Source organism: Calliphora vicina, chromosome 1, assembly GCF_958450345.1.
Source record: "Calliphora vicina chromosome 1, idCalVici1.1, whole genome shotgun sequence".
In the NCBI taxonomy this organism is placed as follows: Eukaryota; Metazoa; Arthropoda; class Insecta; order Diptera; family Calliphoridae; genus Calliphora; species Calliphora vicina.
The window spans coordinates 51097090-51120676 of record NC_088780.1 but is presented as its reverse complement, the minus strand read 5'-3'; the positions used below and the strand labels follow the sequence as shown (position 1 = coordinate 51120676).

Genomic DNA, 23587 nt, shown 5'->3' with positions numbered 1-23587 from the left:
ATCATAGATGGGGGTAGTCAACTAAAGTTATTTATACACGGTTGTAAGATGCTACAACGTTGTTAGAAAATTGTTAACAACCATGTGAACTTGTGTTGAAATTTTTTTTTCTATGGTATGGTTCCATGGTATGGTTCCATGGGTAGCCACTCTTCAAGCAGCTCACTTGGGTCCATTCAAAACTGATCCCATTGTGATACTTTGGTTAAAAATTTCCTTTCAAGACATTTTTGCAAATATCAAAATGGCCCTAGCATAGTCGAATAGACCATTGATTGTTATTTAAAAAATGGTATTACTTTTTCGCGGTTGTCAAAAAAGTTCACGCACAAAACGCGCTATAGTTTGGAGATATTTTTTTTTTATTTTTTCCAAAAAACGAAAATAGTTTTTCTTATCAATATATCAACCTGGCTCGAATCTGTATTTAAAATTTGCGGTAACGGAAAAAATCCGTTTTTTACTATAAAAATAGTAATAAAAATTTGAGAAAATTATGACTAAAAAATCGATTTTGTGGGTGAGGTTTTAATTCCAAAATGGCTCGAAAAAAATATCGTAAATAACACAACATTTGCCATCGCGTCGAGAGATGATATTTGTAAACCGAAGTAATGGTAATATGAAAAAATTTAATTTGTCTATAGATAATAATGAGAAAAATGGAAATGTATGTGTAAACAATTTGTTAAGACGCAAAAAAAGAACTGAAGGAAAATTGCTGGAAGATGAGCCAATAAATGTGTCACTTAACCCTCTAATGCTTAAGCATGCCTCAAGGCACTCATCGCAAAATGCCAATAAATGCAAATATAATATTTCATTTCAAAAACTTTGAAAGCTTTTTAAAATAATTTAAGTGCGTTTTTTTAGGAACTGTTTCATGAGTTTTTGAAATTCAAAATCAGATATATTTGCATTTGTATATGGTATGCTTGGGCATTAGATGGTTAAGGAAGAAAACTGAAACCTCCCCTCATCATGCATATGACCTATTATTTAAATTGTGTTTTTTAACAATTCAGAAACAAAGAGGAAAAAAGCGCCAACCGACGGATATGTAAATCAGGCATTATTTTTTTTTTTTAATAAATATATAACTTCAAAAGAAATATGTATATGCAAATATCTGAGAATGATAAATATATCTGAGAATTTATAAGCTCTGATAATTTTATAATAACGTTGCAATAATTTTATATTTTTGTGTGTATTCATTCTGTTTTGAAGTAAGGTTGGCTACCGTTACCAATATAATTTTAAATACCGTTACCGCTAATCTGTAAATAATTTTAAATTATGAAAATACAAATATTTGAATATTATGCCGACGTTTTTCTATGTGCTGTAATAAATATTTATCTCAGTTTATTTTATTTAAAAAAAATGTGTGCATTCTTTTAGACGAAAGTAGCTATTGTGAATTAAATTCATTGGGAAATATCACTGTGAATTATTAAAACTATTGATTATAGTAGGGAATTCCATCAAATAACGAATCATAATACCTTAATCTAATTTGAGTATTAAATATTATCAAGTATTGATTAATTATAATCTAATTATGTATATAAGTAATAACAAACGGAACAAATCTTTATGGGCCCCCAAGGGAAATAATTAAAATAGGGATAGGAATGTGATTTTGGAATAAAAAAATTGTCACCGGTCCATATTATTTTGGCCAAATTGGCTTTTTATTACTGAATAAAATAAAAATAAAATAAAAAAATAAAAATATTTCCTAGTTGTGGGTATCGTTTAAATTTTTTTTCGAAATAGCTTTAAAATACGATAAAAAGCATCCCAAATAACGGTAAAAATTATTATACACTAAATTGTAGCATATTCGAAATCGCTTTAAAATACGATAAAAAGCATCCCAAATAACGGTAAGAATTATTATACCTAAATTGTAGCATACTCTGTGGTCATCTATTAAAAAAGTTTTCTTGAAAGCCGGCAGCCGGAAGTGTCATAAAATGTTGTTTCTTAATTGCAAGCCTACGGCCGGGCGGAATAATTTTAAACTATGTGGTATGGAATGGCTTCGCATAAATTATTTTGATTGAATGAGCCATAACTCGAGAATAAGATAATAAATGTGACCATATGATACGTTAAAAAATGCATACCTTTCATCTAACACACAGTATGACAATTATTTTTTACCCAAAAAAGCATACAAATTAAATGCCTCTATTTGTCTACCACTGCTTTAAAGATTAAAAAACTTTGATAAAAAAAATAACATTAACAATTTTGTTAAATTTTTTTTTTTTTTGGATTATACCGAATATAGTATACAGCAAGGCAAATTTATTTACAGGTATACCCAATTCTACAACAAATACAACTTTACCAAAAACAACATGTACTTTGTTTTTGTAAAATTATTTGCTAGCTGTCAAACAGCTAAACAACAGAAGACGGCAAAAATCAAAAACAGGGGTAAAAATAAATAAATACGTGAAATTTACTTTCAATAAGTACTCCATTCACTTTTATATTGTCAATTATTCACTTTTCTACTATTTTATATTTTTTATTAAAAGAAACAAAAACGTTAATTTAAATTAATAAAGAAATGTAAACAAACTTTGACAGCTAGAAGTGAAAAAACAAATCGAGCAAAAAATAGTCAGCTGGCTTTTCGACTTCACCTTATTAGATACACCTTGGTATACAGTATATCGTCCACTCAATAAAACAATAGTGTATAAGCATATACACCAATATTTATTGCATTCTATATGTGCTCAACATTTGGTGAAATTTTACTTCCACGAAGTGGGTCAAAAGATCAATTGAAATATTACTTTTGTTCTAGATGTCTAGTTACAAACAAATTTTAAACTCAATTATTTTCAAATGACAAAAAAATTATTCACTATTGTTTTATTAAGGCGACGATATTTCGTTACCTTAATATAGAAAGAAAATACACGAGTTATATTTTTTGTAAGCCCTGGGGGGTTACTCCCTATTGCGATGCGAAAGGTAAATGCGTTAAGAATACAATTTTGTACTCTGTATCGTCTACGCAAACGCTTTCGCAAAAAGAAGCAATACTGGTACCACAAAATAAAAAATAGCGAAGAATGACAAAATTAAATGTCAAAACTTGTAAATAAAAACATTTTAAACAAATTTTTTGTGCGATGCGAAAGCGCAATAAAGGGTACCAATTGTACCATTTTTCTTTCGCATCGTAATAGAGAGTAACCCCCCAGATTTTCGTTGATTTCGATATTTAGCCAAAAAATCTCGTCTTAATAAAACACTAGTTATGGCCTTTCTATATTAAGGTAACGATATGTATAAACATTTTACGTATTTTGTAGAGACATTTATTTAAATTTATTATGTACGGTTAGGTTTCATGGGCAGCCGCTCATCAAGCAGTTCACTTGGTAAATTTTAAACTTTAGCAAATTTTGAAATTGCTTGGGGCGGAAAGGGATAAATAGAAAATTTTGAATTCTGACCCATGGGTTAAACAAATTAAAGATTAATACATCATGTAAGTCATTTTGAAATGCTATCCAATGACGTATATATTGACCAAATCCGATAAAAAATATTCGAACTTTGGGAATTTGGACTGGATAAATATAAACTGGTGAAAATTTGGTAACGATTCGGAGTAGCGAATAAAAACTAAAGTTTAGTCAATTTTGATTTTACTTGACTTTATCATAGATTAACAAGCCTTTAGAACATTATTAAAGTAATGGATATGTAAAACTCAAGAATAATCATATATTTTAATTTTTAAGAACCGTATTAATTTCAACAGCTACTTTAAAACATGAAAATTGTGTCAGTATTTGCTGCAGAAAGAAAAGTAATATTTTCTTATAGATTCAAAATCACTTCCACTTGGTGAGACTTCCATCATCCAGCGTTATGTATAAAAAAATATGTTTTTAACATCTGGCCTATTATAAATTAAAGTAAATTCTTGCATTATTTTAATGACTTAAAATGCCTAAAATGTTGTTATATATTGTTGGGGAATTGTTGTACTATAGTTTATTGTGTGACTAAAGAAAGAAAATACGTTTTTTTTATTAATTCATAAAAAACTAATGCTAAAATTAACAATAAAATAATAATAAATTCAATTAGTTGAACTGCTCATTTCCACATCTTCATTACCATACAATTCCTGATGTTTTGCAACAAAGAAAGTTGGTGGTTTCTTTAAAATCTAAAAAAATACAACAACAAATAAACTGTTAATACCATATTAAAGCTAATTCATTAAAAATACACACTTTTGCTGTTGCGTCCAATAGAAGTTTCTTATCGAATTCAGAATGTGCTCGAAAACCCCAATAATAATTAAACCTAATATGTTGAAATTGTTATTAGCAAATAATATATTTTGATGTTTCTCTACGTTACTGATGATACATACTTTGTTTCCGAATCCAATTCACTAACATCTTTTTCGCGTTTTAAGTACAATTGTTTAACGAAAGTTTCCGTTATAAGCTTCTTCAAATTTTGGCCAAAATATGGATGATATTCATCAAATTTAATGCGCAAACCATCAAGAAACGTTTTTAAATCCTCTGAAATTAAATTTTTAGTAAAATATTAGTTAATTAGATTTGGATAAAAATAAAATACGAACTCATACTACTTTTTTATAGATTATTTTGTACATATATTAATAAAACTAACCTTCAGTAGTTTTGGTTTTATGTGGCGTATCCGAACCACGCATAAATAGATACGATAGTATGACAAATAATAAAGTTATATGACGCTGTTGATCCTCGTCAAATAACAATAGCGATAAGCCGGGTTCTTCACTATGGCAAATATATGCCTTACCACTTTTTGAATCAGGAACATCAGCTAACATTAAGCCATAAGTCTTCCAGACAGATAAATAATTATGAATTAGAGACGATTACCAAAAATAATTTACCAAATACTTATTATTACTAAATATACCTCCTTTAATGCGGTTTTTGCATGAGACAAAGCCATGTAAAACAATTTGCCCTTGATATTTATGGTGCTGATCATATCTTTTTCCTTTAGTGGTAATTTTGTAGAAGCGCCGTTTATTACAAATGTAATAATAGAATTGGTATAATTGGAAATCTCATCAATCGAAAATGATTCCATTTTTATATTTGTTTAAAAAATAAAACATAAATTATTTGCGCGATAAATTTTGTTTATGTCTACCTCTTTTTTTAATTGCTATTCACTTTTTTTGATAGCACAAAGTGGTAGAAAACATCAATAGTGGCTATTGTGAATATTAGGTGAGTACTACTTGTTTGGTTTTTATAATTGATGAAAAAAGTTGACTTTTAAAAATACTTGGCTTTTAGATCCAATTTTGGACTTCGTATTTTAATATTAATTATTTTTAAGTTCTATTTAAATATGAAAATGAGTTTTTCATTGCTTTTTTAAATGATAAGTTTCATAAACTACCATATGTTTTTGACAGCTTGTCTGTCTTTTTACTCTATTGTAGCGCTGTATTTTTTTACAGCATCTAGCAAAAACTACACTTCCGATGCGCGGAAATTGGTGCTTCTTTTGTGCATTTTCCTAAAAATAATTTTATTGTTTAATAACCAATTTTTTCTTATTGCAAAAAATTTATAAATTTTTGTTTTGGTTGAACAGCTGTTTTATGTAATACTATCGATAATTTTTTGATATTTAGTACTGCAAGTATGGTATCAAAAAATTATCGATTGGTTTGCATAAAACAGCTGTTCAACTAAAAAGGGTGAACAGAATACTATTTTTTACAAAAAACTATTACGGGGTTACAAATTATTTTTTTTTTCATAATTATATTATAAATAAAATTCTATTACAATCAATCAATTAATTTTTTTGCTTTAATTTAATGGACAAACAGGTACCATATACAATACAATAGTTCTAAAAATGCCACAGTTGTTTTACTAACCTCATCCCTGATTAGAATTGTGTTTGTTTAAATTATTTATCGCGCTATAATATGCAATATTTAAACAGCACGATGTCTGCGTTCTAATGTTATTTTAAATGAAAATAGAGAAAACATAAACACATATCGCACACCCAGTTCAAAAGTGACACAACTCAAAATTAAATTTTTTCAGAAATCGAAAAAAATATACACCTATTGAAACATAATGAAATACATAACTATTTTTTAGCAACAAAATACACTGATATTTTTTTATATATAAACAAGGGTATAAATCAAGATCAGCGAAACAGCTTGCATTTTTATAATTTCTTTGGTGTTGATAGCTCTCATAATTAATAGCACAAAAACGTTAATATTTTTCCCTGCTCTCTCTTAGTTTAAGAGTTATATGAATTTAAAGTCAATACATATAATAGTACATTTCTCATATATTTGGAAAACAAACTGATCGTTATGGGTATCATTGAATAGTGCTTCACAATACCTTTAATATGATATATAATATGGTACAGTTTATTAATATTGTGAACCAAAAATTCCTTTTTGATTTTATATGATAGTACTTCAGAAAATTTTGATATACAGAAAAAGTGATTTTAGCGAAGCCGGTGTTCGATACACCCCAGAGTTAAAAGTCCCTTCACCCGGCCGAAGGCCGGCAACACAGAAAATGTGAATATTAACAGAAAAAAAAATAATGAAAATATAAACTGTTACGCGGATCTTGATTTGTTCCATAAACAAGTGTGTTATGCATAGTTTAAGTATATAAACCCGAAAAATTAATTTTGAGTTGAGTCACTTTTGAACTGGGTGTGTTCGTCATTCTGCCGACGAGTTCTTGTGGCACAAAACAATTGGTATTTTGGGCGTAGGGTTAATAAAATTATTGGTGATGCCAATTTGTTTTTGACAGCCCATCTGTTTTTCATGTTATCGAAATGAAAAAAAGGAGTAATCGTAAACAAAAAATGTAATTGTGTTCACGTGTTGCAAATGACATTCGTAATTTCATTAAAAACAGTAAACATTGCAGCTTTTTCAAAAGAATATAAAAAATAATTAGATACATATTAATAAATATAAAGCCAGCGATAAGTAATCTAAGAAAATGGTATCACAAGAACAAATAAAAACAATTGGTTGTGTTTTAAACAATAAGGAGAGACCATTGAAGGAACGATTTCGGGCACTGTTTACATTAAAAAATATTGGTGGTGCTGATGCTATAGATGAAATAAGCAGGGGATTTACCGATGATTCAGCATTGCTAAAACATGAGCTGGCGTACTGTCTAGGTCAAATGCAAGATAAAAAAGCTCTAGGTATCTTAACACAAGTATTGGAAGATGTCAATCAAGAACCTATGGTACGGCATGAGGCCGCTGAAGCAATGGGTGCCATTGGAGCAGCAGATATAATACCAATTTTGGAGAAATATAAAAATGATCCTGTTGTTGAGGTAGCCGAAACCTGTACAATTGCATTAGATCGTGTTAAATGGCTGCAAAGCGGTCAGAACGTTAAAGATAGCAATCCCTATGCCTCTGTGGATCCATCACCACCAGTCGAACACACTAAATCGGTAGAAGAATTAAAAGCTATCTACTTGGATCCCAAAAATAGTTTATTTGATCGTTACCGTGCCATGTTTAGTTTGCGCAACATGCGTACCGAAGAATCCGTCCTTGCTATAACACAGGGCTTAAAAGATGCCTCGGCTCTATTCAGACACGAGGTGGCCTTTGTTTTAGGCCAATTGCAAGAGCCTTGCAGTATTCCGTATTTAAAGGAAAATCTTGAAGATCGTTTAGAAAATGAAATGGTGCGTCATGAGTGTGCAGAAGCGTTGGGTGCCATTGCCTCTGAAGAATGTATTGATATTTTAAGTCGCTATGCGGAGGACGAAAAACGTGTTGTCAAGGAATCGTGTGTTATTGCTTTGGATATGTGTGAATACGAGAATAGTCCAGAATTTCAATATGCTGATGGTTTATTGAATTTGAATAAATAAGCTGGACTTTTATATATATATTTTAATTATTAACATTATGTACATACATATTTATATATAGGTACACATATATTTAAAGATACCTAATAAAAATGCAATTCTACCCAAAAAAAAAAATTGATTGAAATTGAATTTTTTTCAAAAAATTATTTTCAAATTTTATATAAAATGTAATGAAGAGTTCTGCGCGAGGCAAATTTTCATGGAAGGACCCCGAAAAAGCCGTTGATAAATGCTGTTAATAGAAGACAAAGAATCGAGTTTTGTCGACAACATATGAACAAAGACATTTCATTCTGTAAGTCTGTTATTTTTTGCAGATGAGAGCAAATATAACCTTTTCAGGTCTGATGGGAAGTCTTGTGTTTCAAGAAATCCAACTCGATTCTTTGTCTTCTATTGACAGCATTTATCAACGGCTTATTTTGGGAACCTTCAAACCTAAATATTTTACAACTTCATTCTTCAACTTTGGAGCACTTAAATTAGGTTTTTCTTTAACTTTAGCAACAATCCTCTCTTATCTGCATCAATAAATATTTAATTTGGCGCAGATCTACCCTTATCGTCTATTCTATTTTCGTGGCGAAACCTTTCTAAAATGTGCTGGACAGTTGAGGAACTAATTTCAAAAATTTGTCGTTGGATTTTGCACTGTTTAAAATGATGAATCGCATATTTTCTTTTCTCAACAGAAGTTTGTTCTCCCATTTATAAATTTTTTATAAAAATTCTTTAAAAATGACCTTAGCTTAGCGCCTAAACAGAAAAAAATGAATGCACCGTTATTTCATTATCAGAGAAAGTATACACTGCATCATTTAAGCTGCGAGCATATTTTAACGAGAAAATTATTTATTTCATTAATATTTCTTCAATTAGATTGGTTGATATTTGTTATTTTTTCTTTCATTATAATAGGACATATGTATATCATTACATTTTATATAAAATTTGTTTCATAAATTGAATGAACATTGACTAATTTTCGATTTTCTAAAATAATTTTACCTGCATCAAATAAGCTGTGAGTCACTGTATGTATGCATTCAAATAATTGAAAATATTTTTAAATGAATTTAAATAAAAAAAGAAATTTCAAAATTAAAAAAAAACAAAACCAAAATGTACATTAAAGTTCAAAACCAAAATTTTTTTTTTTGAAATAATAAAACAACATTTTAAATTATATTTGAAATTTGTTTTATGGTACGAAATTTAAAATAATAGTCAACTTTATGGACTTAAAAACGACTTTAACCCCCATTTTCTCAATATCTGGTTATTTCATATCGTGACGATAAACTGACATTTCTCATACAAAAAAATTTTAATTGGTGGTTTATCGTTACAAAAAACGATAACCAGATATTGAGTAAATGGGGGTAAAACTTTTGTAGTTAGGATGATATTCTTTGAAATAAACATGAAAATTAATAACTTTGAAAGATTTTCGAAATAGGATAGAGGATTATTACCGAATTTGGACCCAATTCGGGATTTTCGAAATTTAAATCTATTTTATTTCAAAAATTATGGTAATAATGGTACCAATAAAAACGAGATTTTAAAAGTTATCTTAAATATCTTAAATTAAAGATATCATATCGACCCCTTTGCGCGAAATTATCATATGTTACATTTTTACATAGTAAAATATTATACCTATTTTCGCTATATTTATGGAAATATTACTACTTAGCTTAATTTTAACGTATGTGAAATTTAATTTACTAAATCGGTTTTTGTATAGCATTTTTAATTTGGTATTAATGATACCAGCAAAAGCAAAAAAATGTAATAATAAAGCTCTCCTGTAAAATTTTGTATTTGTGACATACGATAATTTCGCGCAAAGGGGTCGATATAACTTTTAATCAGAAACATGGAAATATGGACTGGCGGAAAATATACCGTAAAAAAAATTGTTAAGGATCCGGAGTGGCGCTTAAAAACTTCAGTTTAGATTTTATTAATTTTGAATGAATAACTTCCAAACAGAAATATTAATTTATTTTATCATTAAACATAAGACGTCATATCTACAAGCTTTGATGTGGTTATTTGTTTTTATAATTTTAAACAATTTCAACGGTTTTACGCGTTTTTTCCATGATTTAATTTTCTTTAGAGTTGACAACCCTGCTTTTATGAACACATAAAAAATACAACTCTGTATTAGAAAAAAAAGCCATTTGTCACCACATCTACATTCACCACTTGTGAGCGAAGTGTGAACAATACTTTTTCGTACGCGGCGTTACGTTGGTGAAGTGGAAAATTTTATTTTAACTAAATTCCCTTGTTTACATATAAAATTCATTTCATATTTTTATGAAATCGACTACAGCAAATTACAATCGAGTATTTTGTACTAAGTAAATTAGCCCAGTTCGTTAATTAATAACAAGAAAAGAGTTTTAAAATTGCGCGTTAATAAAAGAATCCAAATTGAGTATTTTTTACCAGTAAAATATAAAGAAAAAGTCGTGTGCCTGTAGTTGTGTGTGTTGAAGAAATACAAGCAAAGCAACCTACGTTTTTTTTGCTCGTCTAATATACCGAGAAGTGTGGTGACAATTTAAGTAAAAAGAACAGTTTTTGCATAAACATTTTTATAATAAATTTGCAATAAATATAAGTTTTGAAGTTTACGTAAAGCAAAAGAAGAAATCGAACAAAAGAAATAAAACATGTCGGAAGTAGTGGAAAATGTGAATGAACAAAATAGCGCGCAATCGAAAGAAGAAGCAGCAGCGCAGCCAACTGAAACCGTGGAAGAAGTAACCACAAATAATGTTGAAGCTGCTGCTGAAGCTGTACCTGTGGCAGTCGAAGCTGCTTCCTCTGTCACCAGCGAAAATGCCGATGAATCTATGTCGAAACCGGCTGCAGAAGAATCATCAACGTCGCCAAAAGTGGACCATAAGACTCCCGTAAGTATATAGCATGCATATTCTTGGTTACATATAGAGGGAGATGTATTTGTATTTAATGACGATGACTCGGGTGTCCAATTAACAAGGTTGCGCGATAAAGCTTACCTCGTTTGATTTGGTTTTATAGTCGTCGTTTTGTTTAGTCGTGTTACTTGTTTTTTTCTTCTTTCTCACATTTTTGTGTAGTGATTAAAATACAAACAAAAATAAAAACGAAAATGAATAGGTAAATACAGGGATCAGTGGCGGCTCTGCCAACGCTGGTACAGATATTTTCCCGCGTGTTTTATTGGAACAATCTGGAAAGCGCTTCTTGCTTGTAAATGTTGCAGCAGTTACATGTAAAAAAATCTTAATATCCGATCTATGCTTTTTATGTGATACAATTTTATTTGTGTGTTTATTGCAAACATACAAATTAATACACGTACACAATTCATTTGTATATTTTACACAACTTTGCTTGTGGTCTTTACAGAATTGTAATATGTTAAATAAATTGCCTGTACCTACCTACTTGTACCCGCTGCCTTCAGTCCAGTTTCTATAAATTGTTCATTTAAAAAAAGCAACGCGGTGGAGGTTTGAGTAACCAGTCGACCAAGAACAACAAACAACTTACAAATTCAATAGCATGCGTTTTTTTTTCGTTTTATTTTTTTTTGTATATGTATTGTTTTTTTCTATTTGGTACGTTATCAATTTTCCTATCTATTTGTTTTTATTCTTTCTTGTTTTGAATTCTCATTCTCTGTATTTGCTGTATGTGTTTTGTGTTTGCTGTACTTTAGTGTTGTTGTTATGCTCTTGTATAGCAAAACAGAGAATATGAGAGAGAATGAGAAAACAAGAAGAGGCGGCAGCACTGTAGCAGCAAGAATACTTTTATGTTCATATCAACCAGTGATGGTAACTGTTATTCGAAATTACCGCCAAAAATTAATAAAAGATTTTGATACCTATATATGGGAACAATTTTGGCAATAAATATTATTTGGCTTTATTTTTTGTTAAGTTTCAAAATAAAATTTTATAATAAAATTGCTAAATGTGCAATTGTAAAAATATTACTGAGGCATTTTTGCTCGTTAAGCTAAAAGATACAGGTCGTTTGAAAAGTTATGTATTAATTAATTAAATAGCTTGGCTCAAGTTTGGTGGCTTAACAAAAACCGTCAACTATCTTCCCCATCGTTGTTTATTATGTTGCTAAATATTGTTTTTATATTTTCGTGTTTGTTTTAACGTAATGAAATAATGTTGCCAGATTTGTTTTACATACATTTTGTATTTTTGCAAAAATGCAGAGAATTGAATATGTGTATTTATTATTTGTCGTAAATTAATTGAATTTTACAAAATTATTTCATTTAAATTTGTTTGTATATTTTTGCTTCTAAAGTAGAGTGTACAAAAAACCGGTTTCCGGTTTAAACGAAAAATTGTGTTTTTGAAAAAAAAAAAATGTTATTAAATATGAAAAAGGTCTATTTAAATTTATTTTTATAGATATTTTTGTTAAAGAATAATGTTTCATAAGAAAAATTGATTTTAACATACAATTTGACTTTTTTTTTTATTATTTTTTCCAGAATAATAAAATAAATAATAGCATTATAAAACCTGTATTTTCATTCCTATCATAAATACCATTACTTTGGTTTTTTTTTGTTATGAAAATGAAAATTCATGTTTTCTCGTATATTTGACAAGTAAACATTTGGGTTAAATACAGATCAGAAAGATATTAGTATCTACTATTTAAATCAGGTTTTATTTCAGAAATCGCATGATTTGTTGAACATTTATTTAAGAAATAGTAAAATGTCATAAAGCATTCAGTCGTTTTTCTCGAAACGATTTTTTTTTAATTATGACGTTGTTGCAGCAACGATATGATAGAGCGATATGTTAAGAATTGTTTTCTAAATCCTAGGAATTTGTAAATTTTTGAGTTCTAAAAGCCCTATGTTTATGCATTTGTCAAATGCTACAATTTTTAGAAAATATATATCATTAAAGCCGGTTAACCGTCTTACAAAAACCGATTTGTCAAAAACCCTTAACCGGTTTTCGGCTTTGGATACTCTATTCTAAAGAAAACAAACCTTTATATCGTAACCTAAAACACACAATAAGTGTGTTCGCGTACTTGCCAGTAAAAATAATCCAGTAACTTTAATTTAGAGCGTAAAAATACATTTACTCCCAATCTAAAAAAATATCAAAAAAAGTACAGTAAAAAGTACCAGTAAAAAATATCATGTTCTCTATCTACGAACTGTCACTTTTAACACTCTCTTGCTCTCAAGTACAAGTTTTTAAAAGTAAACGAATCCCGTAACTTCCATTGATAATTTGTATAAATTATTACAAATTATCAAGTACGCGAACACAACTAATCACTGTTTCATTTTAAAAAAATTATTGTAACTAAATCACTAGTCGGCAATCATAGCTACCAGGGGTAGCATATTATTAATACTTTCCCTGTAAACAACTGGAATGTAAACGAAGATCTTACAAATTTTCGTATAAGAAACAAAAAGCTGCTCAGTTTACAATGTTATGTTATTATAAGCATTAAAAAAATTGTTTTTTCTTAAACAATGTTTTTTTAATACAATGAACTTTAAATAAAATATCTCCGCTTAATAGATATATAACTTTAATATAATTTATTTATATTGTTTTCTTTTATTAGATTTACATAGATTTGTGTCTTTTAACATTTAAATAACGTAAGTTTTGTTGTTGTTCTTGGTAAAATTTAAATTAGAAGGGGTAGTTTTTCTTGTCGTTTTCATAACGTTCGATTTTGGTTTCGTTTATAAATCGATATTAAAGATTTGTAATAATTAGCAAATATTTTATATATAATAATATACATATTTATGAGATAAATATAATCAACTTTTAGAAATTTACATTTAAGATTTATTTATTCATTTCGTTTTAAAACAAGCAACACGTATAAGTAGAAAAAAAACAACATATTTCACAAAGAAAATGAGAAACAAAAAAAAAACATTGAATTAAATTTCCAACCATTATTTATATATTTGACTAATTTTTATGGCTGTACATTAATATGTACTATGTATTAGGTATATTTATTATATGTATAGTTTTAAATTTAAAGATGTAACCAACAGAACTGTAAGAGAAAAGTAATTAATTTAGACAGTTGATTTCAAAATAAGTGTTATATCGAGGTCTATTACAACTTACTTGGTTTATTTTAGTTTCTATTATTGTTCAGGTTTGTTTATCATTCATTTCAAGTGGCCTCTTTTTTTTAGGGGAACAAAAACAAGAAGAAAATACTTTTCATTTACTCAGCAACTTTGTGTGGAACTAACTTATATAGAGAGTAGCTGTTTAGTCCTCTAGATTTCTGAAAGCCTGTTGCATATCCTCATGTAGTTGTTCAAAATCGGATTTAATTTTAGTTTCACCGTCCTTGAGGGGGTCCTGCATTAAAAATTAGAACATTTGGTTAATTTATTATAAATTTTAGATAAAAATGTTTGTAGTATATAGCTACCTTAAATTTCATAGAGGACAATTGGTACATGATATTGCCCATGGATTCTCTAATGGTATTCCAGGTGACTTTATTATCCGATTGTGCTGTGGACTCTACAGCATGTCTGGCCAGCTCATAGAAAGTAATCATATTTCTTAGCATGCCCACAGTTTTGTAAAAGGGACATACACGATCGTAGGGTGAATATGAGTTTTGTTGCAAGAAATCATCTTTTAACAGCTTGGCCACCTCCAAAGTGATTTTATCGGTTTCGGCCAAAGAAGCCTTACCCACCAATTGCACAATTTCGGAGAGATCTTCTTCCTCTTGCAGAATTTCCTTAACTTTGGTACGTAGGGGCACAAATTCGGGGAAATTTTTGTCATAGTATTCATCTAAAGCTCTCATATACTTGGAGTAGGATATCAACCAATTGATGGAGGGGAAATGTTTGCGTTGGGCCAATTTTTTATCTAGACCCCAGAACACTTGAACAATACCCAAGGTGGCAGAAGTAACAGGATCTGAGAAATCACCACCGGGAGGAGATACAGCACCAACAATAGACACGGAACCCTCACGTTCGGGGTTACCCAAACACTTGACACGACCAGCTCGTTCATAAAATGTAGCCAGACGAGCACCCAAATATGCAGGATAGCCCGAATCGGCAGGCATTTCAGCCAAACGACCCGAAATTTCACGTAGAGCTTCTGCCCAACGGGAGGTAGAATCGGCCATCATTGCCACATTGTAGCCCATATCACGGAAATATTCGGACAGTGTAATGCCGGTGTAGATAGAGGCCTCACGGGCAGCTACTGGCATGTTGGAAGTGTTGGCTACTAAAGCTGTGCGCTTCATGATGGACTCGGTAACGCCATCGATTTCACAAGTCAACTCGGGGAAATCTCGTAATACTTCAGACATTTCATTGCCTCGCTCTCCGCAGCCCACATAAATAATGACATCAGAGTTGGAGTATTTTGATAGAGCCTGAAAATTTAGAATTGGTTTTAGTAGTGTAGTTTTAAGGATAGTTTAAATGATTAAATTTGTGCTGGCAAATTTCTACTACAACTAATTTTTGCTAAAAGCCGGTCCAATTTTTTGTTTGTCTTTAAACCACACTATTTTTCACAAACTTTCGGTATTTGTATATTATTTCTTAAAATGTTCACAATTTTTCACTTAATAATCAGTAAACACCAGTTATTTTCTACAAAAACCTATATTTTTCACAAATTAACAGTATTATTTACAAAATAACAATATCTTTAAAAAAATATAATAAAAATTTCACAAAATAGCTGACTTTTTTTTAAAAATAAGAATTTTTCACAAAACTAAGTATTTTTTCCACAAAATAACAGTATTTTTTTAAAAAAAGTCATCAAAAACCAGTATTTTTCACTAAATAACATTTTTGAAAAAGAATTTTTTTCACAAGAACAAGTATTTTGCACAAAATCTTTTTTTTTAGTTTTTTTTTTTTCACAAAAAAAGCTATTATTTAAAAAACCTGTATTGTTCTCAAATAACAGTAATTTTCACAAAATAACAGTATTTTTCACAAATATGTACTTGTATTTGTCACAAAAACCTGTATCATTCTTATATTTTTACTATAAATAGTAAATTTTTCTTTTCAAAAAATCAATCACAAAAAATAGTATTTTTCACGAAAAGTAATACATATTTTTTTTACAAAACTTTTGCAAAACTTTCTTTCACATAAACTAGTTAGTTATCTTCACAAAAACAGTTTTATCATAAATACTAACAGAAGTCCACACTTGCTACTCCGAAATGAACGAGTATTCAAAAAGTTATGCAAATATCGAAAACATATTGCCAGCACTTGTATAAATAATACCCACCTGTGAAATAACAGTCTTGCCACAACCGAAAGCTCCCGGAATAGCTGTGGTACCACCTTGTACACAAGGGAACAGAGAGTCCAAAACACGTTGGCCCGTAAACAAGGGATGGTTGGCTGGTAATTTTTCTGTACAGGGTCTGGGTTGACGTACGGGCCACACTTGCAACATAGTATGTTTTGAAATCTCTCCATCGAATTCAGTTTCCATTACCACATCCTCTACCATATAATTACCAGGTGGTGCAATGTATTTTATTGTACCCTTGGCTCGAGGCGCCACAATCATGCGATGCTTAACCAAAGTATTCTCTTGTACCACACCAAACAAATCGCCACCGGTGATGTGAGAGCCAACCTTAACATTTGTGGGACTAAATTCCCAGGATACGGTACGCGATAGAGCAGGTACATTCACACCCTTGGGTATATAAATTGAGCTGGTCATTTCGCCAATATCTTTTAAAGGTCTTTGAATACCATCGAAAATACTGCCCATAATGCCGGGGCCCAATTCAACTGACAAAGGTTTGCCAGTACGTAAAACGGGATCACCCACCGTTACACCCGATGTTTCTTCATACACCTGTATGGTGGCCATATCTCCCTCCAAACGAATAATCTCTCCCACCAACTCATAGTAGCCCACACGCACTAATTCGTACATAGCAGATCCCGACATGCATTCAGCAGTCACAACTAAAATTAAACATATAAAATTAATAATGTACAAATTATTAAAACGAAAAATAGATGTTAAATACCTGGTCCAGATACTGCATAAACTCGGCCATAGGTCGATTCGCGTTCTTCATCATCGAAACGTTTTAACAATGACATCTTTGGTAATATTTAAATGCTAAACAAATAAAAACAAATACTAACATTATAAAAAATAAGAAATATAGAAAACCTTAGTACAAATAGTAGTTGTTAGAAAAAATTCACTCTAAAACAAGTAGCGTTAGGCAGGTTGCTGTTACATATTTTTTTTGGGGGTCACAAATGAAAAATCTATACCATTAGGTTTTAGGGTGAAAAATTTATAGTTAAACTTACAAAGAAAACTGTTACATCAAATTTACTTTGGTATTATTTTGACATTTTTTTTTTAACAAAACATGTAAAATATTTGTCTTTTATTGTTTTTTTCACAAAAAAACATTTTAAGAAAATCAATTTTGTCAAAACGAAAAAAAAACCTTTTCAAATCTCTCTCTTTAGCTGCTGGTTAAGGCGAATATTAGAAAAAATTATTTTTATCTTATTTCTATCAACTATATTTTTCTTTAGTTTTTTAAAAATGTTAATTTATACAATGTTTAGGCAAAATTTTCCATAAAATTGCTTATTTTTTATCGAATTTTTAGAATGTTTTTAGAAAATTATGAAAATTGTTCAAGAAAAAATATACTTACTATTGCTCTGTTTTTAGACGTCTTATTGGGTTCTGCTTTGTTGAAAATCTGCTATAGACTGAAAAAATCTCATGAGAACTTTCCTCTTGTACAGTGCTGATTTTTCACTTGCTTTTTTTTTTGTTGTTTCTTTGCGCACCAGAAAATAATGCGCGAAAATTATTATTGTCATATTGAAAAAAATCAATTTTCATGTCACACTTTTGTTTGTGGCCTGACCTGGCCACACTGTTGTTTTAACAAAAACATAATTTATTTTTTTGATTTAACGTGTTTAAGAAAATGTGGCAATACTTATAGGTGAAATTAATAAGGATGCTAATTTTCGAATGACCATTAAAAGGAGCAGGAACTGGTATTATTTTCAAATAATGGTACATTGTTGTGTGCTTTTGTTTGTTTCATTCTCAAATATGATTCAGAAACATGAACGTAAAAGAATTTTGAAATTGTTTGGACAAGTAGAATTTTAGATTCAAATAAGATTTTTTTAGATGAAAGTCGATTTGAAATAGTCTAATGAATTTCGATCGATTTCAAATACATATATTTTTTGAACCAATAGTCTATAATTTATTTGCAAATTAAAGTCTAGACGTCAAGTAATAAAAATTGGAAAGAATTAAAGCTATTCACAAAAATTTAGATGGTTGAGTGTGAGCCACGTTTCAATTTTTTAAGATTCTAATTTTTTTTTTTTAAAAAATATTTAGATTTCAACATACAGACGAACAGTCGGACATGGCTATATCGACTTCGAAATCTATAACCATTCAGAATATACATATCTGCTCAAAATAATAGATACACCTAATTGGAAAAAATTTAAATGGCGGTAACATTGAAAATTTCCTCGCAAGCGTTAAGAATACATCATATTATTAAAATTTCTATCTGGCAATGTCATGTCAGTCAAAAATCTGGCAACTATTTGCTTTCATGTTGATTTTTAAAAACGAATTTATTTGAATTACAAAAAATTATTTGCTCATAAAAATAGATACACATCAGTAATTTGTAATTTGTTTATATACAATTTTTTTTTTGTGCAATTTTTTGTTCCTATTTACGTGAAACAGTAAGTATAATTTAAATTTTAGCAACAATTTTATAAAAAATAGGACTCTTTTGAAGGAAATGGGACGAAATCATCATTGTACCGAAGATGAGAAAAAAATTGTTCAAACGATGAGAAATCAAGGAAAATCATTACGGGAAATAGCAAAGAGCATAGGAAGATCTTTACATTTTGTCCAAAATGCTTTATCTAAAAAACAAAAAAGAGAAACTCGCGGTAGACCAAAGAAAACCAGTCCAGAAACAGATAGGCGGATCGTCCTTATGGTTAAAAAAGACCCTTTCATATCATCGAAAGCTATTTCTGCGGAGCTATGTAACGAAATCAGTCCACAAACAGTTCGTCGTCGTCTTTTACAAGCTAAATTGCCGGGAAGAATTGCAAGAAAAGTGCCACTAATGCGCCAAAAAAATATCAAGACAAGATTAGAATTTACTAAAGAGCACTTACAATGGTCCGGGTGTGAAGGCGAAAAAAAATGGAGAAACATTTTATGGAGCGACGAAACAAAAATAAATTTGTTTGGAAACGACTGCCAAAGAAATGCACGCCGACCAAAAGGAAAAGAATTCCACGTTAAATTTACAAAAAAGACGGTAAAACATGGCGGGGGAAACATAATGGTTTGGGGTTGCTTTTCATGGAATGGTGTTGGTCCGATATTCCGAATAGAAGATACCATGAATGCTAGTGGGTATAGAGACATATTGAAAAACGTAATGCTTCCATATGCATCGGAAAATATGCCATTAATATGGACATTCCAGCAGGACAACGACCCAAAACATAGTTCAAGATTAGTTAAAAACTTGTTCTTGGAGAATAACGTACCTGTTTTAAGCTGGCCCAGCCAATCCCCTGATTTAAACCCAATAGAAAACTTGTGGAGTGAATTAAAGATAAGGCTTTCGAAGGAAGTTTTCAAAAATAAAGACGATTTATGGGAGAAAACGCAAAAAATATGGTACGAGATTCCATTGGAGAAGTGTCAGAACTTGATATCCAGTATGCCCAGAAGAGTGGAGAAAGTTTTACAAAACAAAGGTGGATATACTGGATACTAGCTTTACTTTAACAATAAACTAATTTTTTTAAGATAAAATTTATTAGCTTTACTTTAATAATAAACTAATTTTTTTAAGATAAAATTTATTAGCTTTTGTGTAATAAGAATTTTTAAAAATGTATCTATTATTATGAGCACCAAATTTTTCGAAATTTAAGAAATTTAATGTACTTTATAATATTTATTATTAATTATGAAATATTTTGTTTTTGTTTTTTACTCTCCTTTTAACTATAAATAATAATTGACTGAATTTTTTTTATAATTTTACAATATACCATTATTTTTTTTTGTTTTTAAAAAATAAATTTTGGTGTATCTATTATTTTGAGCAGATGTGTATATTTTGTGAACCAATAGTCTATAATTTATTTGCAAATTAAAGTCTAGACGTCAAGTAATAAAAATTGGAAAGAATTAAAGCTATTCACAAAAATTTAGATGGTTGAGTGTGAGCCACGTTTCAATTTTTTAAGATTCAAATTTTTTTTTTAAAAAATATTTAGATTTCAACATACAGACGAACAGTCGGACATGGCTATATCGACTTCGAAATCTATAACCATTCAGAATATATGTAATTTATGGATTCGTAAATGAAAAATGCAGAAATTACAAAAGGATGGACAAACTTATATTTTATTTATTATTTTCAATAACCTAGCTTATATACAAGATCACATTTAAAATTTACAAAATCTCATTTAAAATTCTAATAAATTTTATTTTATTTTTTAGGTTAAACGCACCCCCTCCAAACGTATGTCCTATATAGAGCGTGCTCAAAAAGAAAGTGAAGAACTGGTCAAAAATATGGGCGGTAGTCTGGAAATTGAAGGAGGCAGAAGAACACGATCCAGCACACGCGGTACACCCACAAGATCTGTTGCAGTTGCTACACCACCTCCCGCTAAAAAGGCACGCACTTCACCAGCCAGTGGGGCATCGACACCGACTCGGCCACGTGCACGTGGTCGTAAAATAGATACAGCAGTGGAGGGAGCTGAAGAGGAGGAGCATACCACACCAACGCCAAGTAAAAAGAAAGCCCCAGCTAAGGGCAAAAAGGCGACAGCCAAGGAAGTTGAAGAGGATGAAGAAATGGAAGAGAAACCCGAAGAGGCCAAGGCAGAGGAAAAGGTAATGAAACAATATTTTAACAGCAACAAATGCAAAATAACAATATAATTATTATTTTTGTTTTTGTAGAAAACTGAAGATGAAGAAACCCCTAAGGAAGAGGACAAAGTAGACTCCACAGAGTCAAGTGCCGTCGCAGAAGAACCTAAAGAAACATCCGCCAGTAGTGAGGAAGCCAAAGCAACTACTGAGGAAAAAGTGACGGAAAAGAAGGAAGAAGATAAAACGGATGCCGTTTTAGAAGCAGTAGTTGAAGAAACCCAAAGTCAAGTAGCTGCTGAAACAACAGCAACCGAAAAAAAGGTCACAAAAGATATTGAGGAGGTAACGGAGATAGCGGACAGTCCCATGGAAACAGAAGAAGAACCTAAACCCGTCGAAAGTTCAGCAGAGAAGAAAGAAGTTGCTAATGTAGAGAGCACACCAGCATCGGAGGAGGAACAGGTAAAAGAACCCACACCAGAGCCCATGGAAATTGATTCTAGCTCTAAAAGTAGTGATGTGGTCGAAACAGTGGATGATGATGTAACTGAAGTAACTGCACCAGCAGTTGAAACTTCAACTGTAAATGCTAGTGTGTTGAATAACGTTGAAAAGGTCGAGGAAAGCGTTAAACAAAACTCTGTCGAACCTATCGTCAAATCCACCGCCCCTTCTGCTGACATTGTAGCCAATAACTCAATAGAGGCTAAAACGGTGGTAGCAGAACCTGCAGCTACTAATGTTGCCAATGCCAATACAGAAGAAACTAAACCACCTGCAGCTAATGATTCAAATAAAACTGAAAATGATTTATGTAAGTATGTAGTCAACTAGAGTACATGTAGTTTTGTAAAAACGATTGCTTATCAATTCAACTAATCAATATGTATTCTTTATTTTATGGCCAAATAGGTGAACCAAAAATTGCCACATCACCCCCAATATCGGCGTCTACCGACAACAGCACTGTAACGACGCCGCAAACATGCAATTAGAGAATAGCTTTACACGAAATTGCACACGAATGTCGTCGATATCATTTTAACTAAAGTAAACAAAATAACAAAAGAAATAATGAAAAGAAAGAGTAAAACCCTTTAATTATCAACAACTTCCCCCTCCCGCCTGGCATGTTGTGTTTATATGATTTGTAGTTTTTAGTCATTTTAAATAATTTCCCTCCCCCCCATTTTAAAATCTGTAAAAGATCTTTTTATATATATTTTTTTTATTACTCTTGGAATTATTTTATTTTTTATTTTATTTCCCTTAAAACAAAACAAAAGAATAAGAAAGAAAAAAAACAAAACAAAATAAGCAACAAGTACCATACATTATTTTCAAAATGTATAATAATTAATAAATAAACAAAACACTTTATTATTTTATTTCTCTTTATATATAAATATATACATGTAGTTATATAAAATTGATTGCTAGTTTTATGTCTACAATTAAAACAATTTAAAAAACAAAAAAACAAAATGCAAATATAGTTCAACAAAGATGAAAAACAAAAATTTTGACTTTTACACCACTTAGCTCGTAAACAATAATAATTTGTTAACAATTAGTACATATCCCAAACACTACAAATTTATAGAGAATACTTACAAATAAACGAATTGAAATTCTTACCAGTTGTTATTATTGAACATGATGATGTTTCCTAAGCTCATTTTATGCAATAATAAATAGTTTGGTTTTTATGTTCTATTCTACTTAGGCGTAAGTAAAACAATGTAAATCTATATTGTATTTGGCTAATCTTTGTTGTAGTAGTTTGAAACTTGTGGTGTTTCATTTCAAAATTTCATTTGTATTTTTTTTTTCAAATTATCTTCGTACTTTTATTCATTAATTAATTCATTGGTAAATAAGAGCAATATTAATTTAGGTAACTTGTGTTTCATTTGTTTTTTATTTTTATTTTAAGTAGAATTTCTCTACAGACAAAATTTTCAATGAATTCAAAATAATATATGTATGTATAGTCTAACATGTAAAATAAAAAAAAAGAAAACAAAACAAAACTAAATTGTTGTAGTTTTTTTATTTAGTCTATGCGATTGTTATACGTTTTTTTTTCACATAGAATGTTGACTAGAAGTCATGATGTCAGTCCATATTTTATGTTCTTCATTTGTAATGTTTTAAAGGTTGTTTTTAAATATAAAAAAAAAATAAAAATACAATTTTTAATGAAAAATGAAGAATTTTGTTTAATTAAGAAGTAAACTACTTAGTTGCATGCTGATAGAGTTTGTTAAGAACAAATTTGGTTTTGTTATTTAATAATTATTTTTACGTGAAAAAAAAATTTAAACAAACTTTTATTTAAATGCTCAAAAAGGAGAAAATAAACTTTAAATTAAATCAAACTATTTATTACATTATATAATTTATACAATTAAGAGCTTGTCGCGACAAGCTTTTATATCATATAAATTCTATAATCTAATAAATAGTTGGACTTAATTTAAAGTTTATTTTCTTTTTTTTAGAGCATTTTGAAACTTGTTTTAAAGATTATTATTTTTTTTTTCATTATATATTCATTTCAATATATTCTTTTTGGGGTAC

At 29.9% G+C, this 23587-nt stretch overlaps 4 protein-coding genes across 4 annotated transcripts; 2 read left to right on the top strand and 2 right to left on the bottom strand.

Annotated features, from left to right (window-relative positions):
* Positions 1-3999: 3999 nt before the first annotated feature.
* MAGE lies at positions 4000-5201 on the bottom strand. The gene is made up of 5 exons (XM_065498509.1): positions 4969-5201; positions 4693-4888; positions 4424-4580; positions 4281-4353; positions 4000-4213 (listed from the first exon to the last, which is right to left on the bottom strand). The coding sequence occupies exons 1-5, from the start codon at positions 5143-5145 to the stop codon at positions 4124-4126; spliced, it is 693 nt and encodes a 230-aa protein (XP_065354581.1). The 5' UTR covers positions 5146-5201; the 3' UTR covers positions 4000-4123.
* Positions 5202-6975: 1774 nt separating this feature from the next.
* Positions 6976-8090, top strand: nero (deoxyhypusine hydroxylase nero). The gene has a single exon (XM_065512700.1). It carries the CDS (start codon positions 7071-7073, stop codon positions 7971-7973), a length of 903 nt encoding a protein of 300 aa, XP_065368772.1. The 5' UTR covers positions 6976-7070; the 3' UTR covers positions 7974-8090.
* Positions 8091-10185: 2095 nt separating this feature from the next.
* On the top strand, positions 10186-23042 carry LOC135961196 (enolase-phosphatase E1). The gene is made up of 4 exons (XM_065512695.1): positions 10186-10909; positions 20621-21022; positions 21092-21818; positions 21917-23042. The coding sequence occupies exons 1-4, from the start codon at positions 10667-10669 to the stop codon at positions 21997-21999; spliced, it is 1455 nt and encodes a 484-aa protein (XP_065368767.1). The 5' UTR covers positions 10186-10666; the 3' UTR covers positions 22000-23042.
* Positions 13564-17873, bottom strand: LOC135961190 (V-type proton ATPase catalytic subunit A). Its single transcript, XM_065512689.1, has 6 exons — positions 17739-17873; positions 17085-17179; positions 16322-17019; positions 14460-15437; positions 14144-14386; positions 13564-14069 (listed from the first exon to the last, which is right to left on the bottom strand). Exons 2-5 carry the CDS (start codon positions 17158-17160, stop codon positions 14294-14296), a joined length of 1845 nt encoding a protein of 614 aa, XP_065368761.1. The 5' UTR covers positions 17161-17179; positions 17739-17873; the 3' UTR covers positions 13564-14069; positions 14144-14293.
* Positions 23043-23587: the final 545 nt, after the last annotated feature.

Excerpts from the sequence above, each read along its gene's own strand:
- MAGE (XM_065498509.1), bottom strand. The coding sequence starts at position 5,145 with ATGGAATCATTTTCGATTGATGAGATTTCCAATTATACCAATTCTATT. Across the intron at positions 4,889-4,968 it reads CAAAAACCGCATTAAAGGAG|ACTTATGGCTTAATGTTAGC; the intron begins GTATATTTAGTA and ends TCTGTCTGGAAG. Across the intron at positions 4,214-4,280 it reads TATTGGACGCAACAGCAAAA|ATTTTAAAGAAACCACCAAC; the intron begins GTGTGTATTTTT and ends GTATTTTTTTAG.
- nero (XM_065512700.1), top strand. The coding sequence starts at position 7,071 with ATGGTATCACAAGAACAAATAAAAACAATTGGTTGTGTTTTAAACAAT.
- LOC135961196 (XM_065512695.1), top strand. The coding sequence starts at position 10,667 with ATGTCGGAAGTAGTGGAAAATGTGAATGAACAAAATAGCGCGCAATCG. Across the intron at positions 10,910-20,620 it reads AAGTGGACCATAAGACTCCC|GTTAAACGCACCCCCTCCAA; the intron begins GTAAGTATATAG and ends TTTATTTTTTAG. Across the intron at positions 21,819-21,916 it reads TAAAACTGAAAATGATTTAT|GTGAACCAAAAATTGCCACA; the intron begins GTAAGTATGTAG and ends ATGGCCAAATAG.
- LOC135961190 (XM_065512689.1), bottom strand. The coding sequence starts at position 17,160 with ATGTCATTGTTAAAACGTTTCGATGATGAAGAACGCGAATCGACCTAT. Across the intron at positions 17,020-17,084 it reads TTATGCAGTATCTGGACCAG|TTGTGACTGCTGAATGCATG; the intron begins GTATTTAACATC and ends GTTTAATTTTAG. Across the intron at positions 15,438-16,321 it reads GCAAGACTGTTATTTCACAG|GCTCTATCAAAATACTCCAA; the intron begins GTGGGTATTATT and ends CTAAATTTTCAG.